Raw genomic sequence first — 9774 nt, 5'->3', positions numbered from 1 at the left:
GCACTTAGCAATCGCCTACCGAACGGTAGGGACGTGCGCGAGGTACATTGGGAGAGATATGGTGCCGCAGGTCGCCCATCATCATTTCAAATCCATCTCAACTCCCTTATCCCCCTGGCTCCTGTAGCGCCCCTAACCATAGCCCACTCGATCAGCGCTGCTATATATATGTTCCTATCTCTATGGCTGTAGCGCGAGCAGCTTGTGCCGTGATGCGCCTAATCGAGTGGGCTATGCCTTAACAAATTTTTACTATTTTATTTTATTATTTTATTTTGATTGCTGCGCTCCCCTTACGAGGGAGCCTCCCTGATATTAAAGGGTGTATTTTTACTTATACGGCAATAAAGAAACCATGAAAAAACACGCACCACGTATTAGCTCCTTCGTGTCGTCTGCTAGAAGCAAAACGGTGCCATGGTGCATTTCCTTTTTTCTTATGTCCAGTACCGCCGTTGTATTTTTCACGCAAGGCTTTCCAGCTGTGTTGCTAAAACTAAACTAGAACTAACCTGAAACTAGACCAACCTTTGTGTCAGCCATCTTTAATATCTCGGGCCATTTATAACAAAGACGTGCGGAAATTGATTCCGATTGAATTCTTTTATAAATATTTTATTGCAAGCAATAAGACTTTTATTCAATAATAATAATAATAGAAAGAGGAACTTTAGTTATAAATAATCCTTGGCAGTTTGTTAGTGTTAAATAAAGGCGAAAAAATGTCGGATGAAAATCCTTACGCTAGAGGATGTGGTCGTGGTGGTAGAGGTGCTCTAATTAAAGAAGCTATTGAAAAATCGCAAAGAAGACAAGTACCTTTACCCGTTGTTGCGGAAAAACCTAAAGAAACACGCGTTTTGGAGGCTGCATCGCCTCTAGACACTTCGCTCCCAAGCACGTCGTCTCCGAAAGAAACGGACAGTGGAAGTGACTCGGGCGCAGTTACTCCTAAAGGTAGGGCCTTACTTCTTGGACGGGGGATTAGTATTCCATCTTCGGCATCGTCCTCAACATCTTCCGGATTAACATCCGTTGGACGAAGCGGCTTGCTTTTGGCTGGAAGAGGAAGTTCGTTACTACCAGATAGCGGCAGAGGTTCGGTGTTAAGCGCAGCCTTGAGTCGGGGATCCGCTCTCGTCTCTCCCACCACTGGTGATTCCTCACGATCAGAAACTCCCTCAACTTCTCAAGTTAGCTTGCCTATTCAAGATCTAGTAATAGACCAACCACGAGGAACTGATGGAAAACCGTAAGTACCAATCATCGTTATTGGGTATAAACTGCTTAAGTGATGGATGGGGTAATGTGCCGTTTATTTTCATTTAATTTCAGTTGCAAGCTGCAAGTTAACTATGTTAGACTCAGAACAAAACCTGGCATGGGTGTATTTGAATATCACGTTAATTTCAACCCTCCGATTGACTCCGTTAAACTTCGTTATAAGATTATGAAGAGTGACGAAGTTCGGGCCGTTACCGGTCAAACTTGTTCCTTCGATGGTGCCAAATTGTGCCTGCCGTTTAAACTACCCAACTTGGTGGGTTTAGAGACTATTAGAGCCATCTCGGTAGTCTTAGTGTGACGTCACCCATGCTATTTGCCCATAGAACCAACCAAAGTGGTACCCAACATGGCCACCGCCCACTGTCAAACCTAAGCCCATGACGTCACAACTAAGATAGCTCTATAAGCTTCGTTATTATTATTTCTTTGTAAAAGTGTTGTAAAGTAACGTTTTTTCTCCATTTTAGATGACCGAAGTGACCAGTACACTTCCGACTGATAACAGCTCCGTTATGATTCACATTAAGTTTGTGGGTCAAGCTGCCCAACTTAATTTGATTCAACATTACAATGTTTTGATGAGGAAGATCATGTACAAGTTGAAGATGACTTTGGTTGGAAGGAATTACTTTGATCATAGAGGCGGGATCGAAGTGCCGCAACATAAGTACGGGTTTTTTAAAAGACCTTTTGGTTTGAAGTCCAAGTACTCGCTAGTCCAATTTGCAGGGTTTATACAAACCTCAGGGAAAAATTAGGGAAATAAATAGTTGACAAAACCTCAGGGAAAACAATAGTTGACAAAAACCTCAGGGTAAAACTCAGGGAAGTTTATGGTTGACTAAAACCTCAGGGAAATAAATAGTTGAAAAAAACCTCGGGGAAAACTCAGGGAAGTTTGGTTGACTAAAACCTCAGGGAAATAAATAGTTGAAAAAAACCTCAGGGAAATAAATAGTTGAAAAAAACCTCAGGGAAATAAATAGTTGAAAAAAACCTCAGGGAAATAAATAGTTGACAAAAACCTCAGGGAAAAGTCAGGGAAGTAAATTGTTGACAAAAACCTCAGGGGAAAACTCAGGGAAATAAATTGTTGACAAAAACCTCAGGGAAAGCTCAGGGAAATAAATAGTTGACAAAAACCTCAGGGAAATAAATAGTTGACAAAAACCTCAGGGAAGTTTAGAATTTTTAGTAAAATTCAGGGAAATTTGCGTCAAACAGGGGCCGAGTAATTAAGCAAAACTTAAACAAACAACCCCGTCCATTGGAATAGGATTAACATTACACTTTACTTTGGAGGCTCGTAACTTTGGTTACATTAGAGATACAGGGATATCCTTTGAGTATGTTATAGTCCAATTTTCCCCCCATCCAACCATACTAAAGACTTAGGGCTACGACAAACAGGGGCCAAGTAATTAAGCAAAATGTTCACAAACATACCCTACATCCCTACATAGGAATAGCATTACACTAAACTTTGGAGGCTCATAACTCTGGTTACATTAGAGATACAGTGATGCCCTTTGAGTATGTAATAGTCCAATTTGCCCCCCATCCAACCATGCTAAAAACTTATGGCTACGACAAACTGGGGCCGTGTAATTAAGCAAAATGTTCGTGAACATCCCCTCCATGGGATTAACATTACACCCAACTTTGGAGGGTTATAACTCTGGTTCTACTAGAGATATGGGGATGTCCTTTGAGTATGTTATAGCCCTATTTGACCCCATCCAACCATACTAAAAACGTGGGGCTACGACAAACAGGGGCCGAGTAATTGAGCAACATGTTCGTAAACATCCCCTCCATGGGATGAACATTACACCCAACTTTGGAGGGTTATAACTCTGGTTCTACTAGAGATATGGGGATGTCCTTTGAGTATGTTATAGCCCTATTTGACCCCATCCAACCATACTAAAAACGTGGGGCTACGACAAACAGGGGCCGAGTAATTGAGCAACATGTTCGTAAACATCCCCTCCATGGGATGAACATTACACCCAACTTTGGAGGGTTATAACTCTGGTTCTACTAGAGATATGGGGATGTCCTTTGAGTATGTTATAGCCCTATTTGACCCCATCCAACCATACTAAAAACGTGGGGCTACGACAAACAGGGGCCGAGTAATTGAGCAACATGTTCGTAAACATCCCCTCCATGGGATGAACATTACACCCAACTTTGGAGGGTTATAACTCTGGTTCTACTAGAGATATGGGGATGTCCTTTGAGTATGTTATAGCCCTATTTGACCCCATCCAACCATACTAAAAACTTACTGCTATGACAAACAGGGGGGCGAATAATTAAGTAAAACGTAATAATAATTGATGATTGCGAATGGTTTTAGGTTGGAAGTTTGGCCTGGATACGTCACAGCCATTCAGGAATATGACGACGGACTAATGCTGAATTGTGACGCGTCATTCAGAGTGCTGCAGACTGTCACTGCCTTTGATTTGTTGTACGCTTGTATCTTTATTTATTCACTAACAGTTGTTTTTTAGGATTAGTCCTTTTTACTTCGTTAACATTACTAATTAAGGTCTCTTTTGTTAATTATTCGTTTAATGAAACAGGAAAGAGTGCCTTAAGGTTAAAAGAGATACTTTCCGTGAAGAATTCGCGAAGAAAGTCATTGGATGCATTGTCTTGACCAGATACAACAATAACTCTTATCGTATCGACGATGTCCAATGGGACAAGTCCCCAAGTGATTCTTTCAAGTTTCGTTCCGGGGAAGAAATCACTTACGTCAATTATTACAAGTAAGTATAGGCCTATTTGAACAAAACGAGCGCCATCTATCGACGGAAACATTGCAATGCGCGTTACTAATAAGTAATAATGTTATCTTTATTAAAAATGTAGGAATAATTATGACATCACCATTAAAGACCCAAATCAGCCGCTTTTAATTCACAATGACAAACCTAGAGGTCGCGACAAAGACGCCAGTAAACCCGTTAGTATCCCCGTTTATTTATTTATTTATTTATTAAGGAGGGAATGGTGGTGCGCGAGTACTCGGTCGGTTCTAGTATCGATTAGTACTCGATAAGTAAATATTTGGGACTCGATAAATGGGGAAACTCGGCTCGAAACCGAGAAAAACGGGACTCGAACTCGGCTCTCGAAAGCGAGAAAAACGGGACTCTTAACTCGGCTCTCGAAAGCGAGAAAAACGGGACTCTTAACTCGGCTCTCGAAATGGAGCAAAAACGGGACTCGAACTCGGTTCTCGAAAGCGAGCAAAAAACGGGACTCGAACTCGGTTCTCGAAAGCGAGCAAAAAACGGGACTCTAACTCGGCTCTCGAAAGCGAGAAAAACGGGACTCTAACTCGGCTCTCGAAATGGAGCAAAAACGGGACTCGAACTCGGCTCGAAAGCGAGCAAAAACGGGACTCGAACTCGGTTCTCGAAAGCGAGCAAAAACGGGACTCGAACTCGGTTCTCGAAAGCGAGTAAAAACGGGACTCGAACTCTGCTCGAAACAGAGTAGAAAACGGGACTCGAACTCGGCTCGAAACCGAGTAAAAAACGGGACTCGAACTCGGCTCTCGAAACCGAGTAAAAAACGGGACTCGAACTCGGCTCGAAACCGAGTAAGAAACGGGACTCGAACTCGGCTCGAAACCGAGTAAAAAACGGGACTCTAACTCGGCTCGAAACCGAGTAAAAAAAATGGGACTCTAACTCGGCTCGAAACCGAGTAAAAAAAACGGGACTCGAACTCGGCTCGAAACCGAGTAAAAAAAACGGGACTCGAACTCGGCTCGAAACCGAGTAAAAAAAACGGGACTCGAACTCGGCTCGAAACCGAGTAAAAAAAACGGGACTCGAACTCGGCACGAAACCGAGTAAAAAACGGGACTCGGCACGAAACCGAGTAAAAAACGGGACTCGGCACGAAACCGAGTAAAAAACGGGACTCGGCACGAAACCGAGTAAAAAACGGGACTCGGCACGAAACCGAGTAAAAAACGGGACTCGGCACGAAACCGAGTAAAAAACGGGACTCGGCACGAAACCGAGTAAAAAACGGGACTCGGCACGAAACCGAGTAAAAAACGGGACTCGGCACGAAACCGAGTAAAAAACGGGACTCGGCTCGAAACCGAGTAAAAAACGGGACTCGGCTCGAAACCGAGTCAAAAACGGGACTCGGCTCGAAACCGAGTCAAAAACGGGACTCGAACTCGGGTCTCGAAACTGAGCAAAAACGGGACTCGAACTCTGCTCGAAACCGAAAGAAAAACGGGACTCGAACTCCGCTCGGAAACGGGACTCGCGCGCACCACTGTAAGGGATTTGCTTTTAAATCATTGGGGTTTTATTTTGGTTTAGTCGGAAGGAAAAATGATTTGTCTGATCCCCGAGTTGTGTTACATGACTGGCTTGACCGATGACATGCGGTCAGACTTCAAGGTCATGAGGGACATCGCCGTCCACACTCGCGTCAGTCCTAATCAGAGACAACTGTGCCTTCAAAAGTACATTGACAACGTGAACGGAACCCCGGAAGCGAAGGAAGTTTTGAGCAGTTGGGGACTCGAGTTGGACACCAAGCCCATGAGTGTCAATGGGCGACAATTGAATTCTGAAATGATAGCGGTCGGACGAGGAGTCAAGTTCCAAGCGAACCGAGAAGCTGATTGGGGTCGAGAAATGGGAAGAGAACACGTCTTGAACCCTGTAAGATCATTTTAACCGGGCCTTTGTTTTCAGGGGTTCATACAAACCTGGGAAACAGGGAAAACCGCAGGGAAATAAATCGTTGACAAAACCCTCAGGTAAAATTCAGGGAAATTTAGAATTTTTAGTAAAATTCAGGGAAATTTAGAATTTTTAGTAAAATTCAGGGAAATTTAGAATTTTTAGTAAAATTCAGGGAAATTTTGAATTTTTAGTGAAATTCAGGGAAATTTGCGTCAAACAGTTGCCGAGTAATTAAGCAAAATGTTCATAAACATAGCCCCCTCCATAGGATTGACATTACACCCAACTTTGGAAGCTCATAACTCTGGTTCTACTAGAGATAGGGGGATGTCCTTTGAGTATGTTATAGTCCAATTTATCCCCCATCCAACCATACTAATAACTTGGGGATCGAGTAAACAGGGGCCGAGTAATTAAGCAAAATGTTCGTGAACATCCCCTCCATAGGATTAACATTACACCCAACTTTGGAGGCTCATAACTCTGGTTGTACTAGAGATACGGGGATGTCCTTTGAGTATGATATAGTCCCATTTGCCCCCCATCAAGTGATACTAAAAACTTGTGGATTGAGGAAAATGTTCGTGAACATTCCCTCCATAGGATTAACATTACACCCAACTTTGGAGGCTCATAACTCTGGTTGTACTAGAGATACGGGGATGTCCTTTGAGTATGATATAGTCCCATTTGCCCCCCATACAACCATACTAACAACTTGGGGATCGAGTAAAATGTTGCCGAGTAATTAAGCAAAATGTTCGTTAACATCCCCTCCATAGGATTAACATTACACCCATCTTTGGAGGCTCATAACTCTGGTTCTACTAGAGATAAGGGGATGTCCTTTGAGTATGTTATAGCCCTATTTGCCCCTTTTCTTCTTTCGTTAACATTTGTCCCATAGAATACTCCATATACGGGAAAAACCTGGAAATCTCGGGGAAATTTGTTTTCCAAAAGTTGTATGAACCCTGGGTATTTTAATTAGCGCGTGATGCTTAATGTTACGTCTTATACTGTAAAGATTCCGCTGCGAAAATGGGTAATTATTTACACGAAACGCGACTCGGGAAAGGCCCAAGACTTCAGCAGGATGATGCTGAACGTCTTACCACAAATGGGTGTACAAGGGGCGGTGGCTGATATGCGCGAATTGGCCAATGACAGAACCGAAACTTACCTCAAAGTAGCCAGGGAAGCGGTGGACCCTTCGGTCCAGCTTCTCGTCTTCATTATGCCGACTCCTCGAGATGACCGTTACAACGCGGTCAAAAAGCTCTGTTGCATCGAAATGCCGATTGCCTCTCAAGTTATCAATGCCAGAACCATCGCCCAACCTCAAAAATTGAGAAGCGTCACTCAAAAAATTGCATTGCAAGTTAACTGCAAGTTGGGTGGAGAGTTGTGGGCCGTTAATGTTCCATTGGTAACTAACCATTCTTAATTAGGGTCATCGAAGTGTTTTATATTCAATTTATTGTTTAAAATAGCAAAAGACAATGATCTGCGGATGCGATGTCTACCATGATCCTAGTCGAAAGGGCAAATCCGTTGTTGGATTCGTTTCTAGTCTGAATAATTCCTATACGAGATGGTACAATGTCGCCGCTTTTCAAGATGCCGGACAGGAGTTGGTGGATTGTCTAAGGATCGCTCTGTTGTCATCTTTGAAGAAATACGATGAGGTATGAGTTGTAAAAGGACACAAGCAATAGCTAGGCTTAGTGTGGACATTCCTTCATAGACAAAACTTAAGATTATTATTATTATTATTACTATTAGGCCTATGCGAGTACTTCAGGGTTCATACAAGCCTGGAAAACAGGGAAACCCTCAGAGAATTAAATAGTTGACAAAAACCTCAGGGAAATTTCGAATTTTTAGTAACATTCAGGGAAATTTGCGTCAAACAGGGGCCGAGTATGTTCTTAAACATCCCATCCTTAGGATTAACATTACACTTTACTTTGGAGGCTCATAACTCTGGTTCTAGTAGAGATGTGGGGATGTCCTTTGAGTATGTGATAGCCCTTTTTGCCCCCCATCCAACCATACTAAAAACGTAGGGCTACGACAAACAGGGGCCGAGTAATTAATCAAAATGTTCGTGAACATACCCCCCTCCATAGGATTAACATTACACCCATCTTTGGAGGCTCATAACTCTGGTTCTACTAGAGATACGGGGATGCCCTTTGAGTATGTTATAGTCCAATTTGCCCCCCTTCCAACCATACTAAAAACTTGGGCACCATTGTTGCTAACCCCCTTTTTACATCGAAAATAATAATGAACCAAATTAATATTCAAAAAAATAAGCCATTTATTAAGAAAATTAGGCCTACAATGAGATTCTTTATAAAAATATTTCAATGGAAAAATATATCAAGTATAAATCTTGGGTTTGGGTATATTTTCAGATCAACCACTTCCTTCCTGACAAAATCATCCTATTTCGAGATGGTGTTGGTGAAGGACAATTGAGAATGGTCCGCGATTACGAAGTGGACCAGCTGAAAAAGGCCTTCGAACATTTCAACGGAGGCTACAATCCAGCCCTCGTTGTTATCATCGTGTCCAAAAGAATCAATACTCGATTGTTCCTCGACTTGGTAAGTAATCAACTGCGGTGTGATATTGACGGATGTAGTTGGGTTGGTGGGCCGGGCTAATATACTTTTCTTTGGTTTTCGTTTGAAGCAGGGAAACAAAGGACTCGAAAATCCGCCTCCAGGAACCGTCTTGGATCATACGGTCAATAAGAAAAATTGGTTTGATTTCTTTTTAATCAGCCAACACGTTCGACAAGGAACCGTCTCACCCAGCCATTACATTGTCGTTCACAACCAATCTCAACTGAAGGCTGATCACCTTCAGAAACTCGCCTATAAGATGACCCACATGTACTACAATTGGCCGGGAACTGTTCGAGTTCCTGCTCCCTGCCAAGTAATTAATATTTATTTATTTTTATTTTAATTTTAATATTTTAGGCCTTGGTTAATTAATAATTGGGTTTTTCTTTCTCAGTACGCGCATAAACTGGCCTATTTATGCGGACAAAATATTCATAATCCAGCCAGCGTAGCTCTTTGCGAGCGCCTCTTTTTCCTTTAAAAACAAAGAATACAAAATGAACGACTTTTCCTTCTTAAAAGTATAAAGGATTAAACAACGAACAAAAAAACATTTTTTTTTTTTCATTTTCATTTTCTTCTTTTGAGTTCTTAAATGTGCATTTTTTTTTTTTTTCATTTTCGTCTTTTTGAGTTCTTAAATGTGCATTTTTTTTTTTTTTCATTTTCATTTTCTTCTTTTGAGTTCTTAAATGTGCATTTAGAGCTTTAAGTGCACACTGTTGAATTATGAATAGTTCAACAATTATTTACTTATTTCAGTTATTTTTCAATATTTCTTGTAACAAAAGAAAAAAAGAGTACAAAAAGTCCACAGTATTTTTCCATTGAAATATTTTTATAAAGAATCTCATTGTAGGCCGAATTTTCTTAATAAATGGCTTATTTTTTTGAATATTAATTTGGTTCATTATTATTTTCGATGTAAAAAGGGGGTTAGCCACAATGGTGCCCAAGTTTTTAGTATGGTTGGAAGGGGGGCAAATTGGACTATAACATACTCAAAGGGCATCCCCGTATCTCTAGTAGAACCAGAGTTATGAGCCTCCAAAGATGGGTGTAATGTTAATCCTATGGAAGGGGGTATGAGCCTCCAAAGTTGGGTGAGACGT

General features: G+C 41.7%; 1 protein-coding gene across 2 annotated transcripts; it reads left to right on the top strand.

Moving 5' to 3' along the window:
* The first annotated feature begins 459 nt into the window (after nucleotides 1-459).
* Nucleotides 460-9563, top strand: LOC149629922 (piwi-like protein Ago3). Of its 2 annotated transcripts, none has more exons than XM_089851590.1 (12): nucleotides 460-1252; nucleotides 1336-1540; nucleotides 1755-1954; nucleotides 3653-3766; nucleotides 3882-4070; nucleotides 4174-4267; nucleotides 5652-5999; nucleotides 7051-7452; nucleotides 7517-7711; nucleotides 8447-8638; nucleotides 8730-8975; nucleotides 9057-9563. In XM_089851590.1, exons 1-12 carry the CDS (start codon nucleotides 723-725, stop codon nucleotides 9141-9143), a joined length of 2802 nt encoding a protein of 933 aa, XP_089707716.1. In that variant the 5' UTR covers nucleotides 460-722; the 3' UTR covers nucleotides 9144-9563. The 2 variants fall into 2 exon arrangements, with proteins under 2 accessions (XP_089707716.1, XP_089707715.1); XM_089851589.1 differs by having other exon boundaries at nucleotides 461-1252; nucleotides 8727-8975.
* The last annotated feature ends 211 nt before the right edge of the window (nucleotides 9564-9774 follow it).

This window comes from Phalangium opilio, unplaced genomic scaffold, assembly GCF_054372755.1.
Source record: "Phalangium opilio isolate 3A_F unplaced genomic scaffold, DU_Popi_V2 ptg000105l_1, whole genome shotgun sequence".
NCBI classification, from domain to species: Eukaryota; Metazoa; Arthropoda; class Arachnida; order Opiliones; family Phalangiidae; genus Phalangium; species Phalangium opilio.
The sequence above is the reverse complement of the archived record's forward strand: the minus strand, read 5'-3'. Positions and strand labels throughout refer to the sequence as shown.

Bases quoted from the DNA above. Each gene is read 5' to 3' on its own strand.
- LOC149629922 (XM_089851589.1), top strand. From the start codon at position 723: ATGTCGGATGAAAATCCTTACGCTAGAGGATGTGGTCGTGGTGGTAGA. The intron at 7,712-8,446 runs GTATGAGTTGTA...GTATATTTTCAG, and splicing joins CTTTGAAGAAATACGATGAG to ATCAACCACTTCCTTCCTGA. The intron at 8,976-9,056 runs GTAATTAATATT...TTTCTTTCTCAG, and splicing joins GAGTTCCTGCTCCCTGCCAA to TACGCGCATAAACTGGCCTA.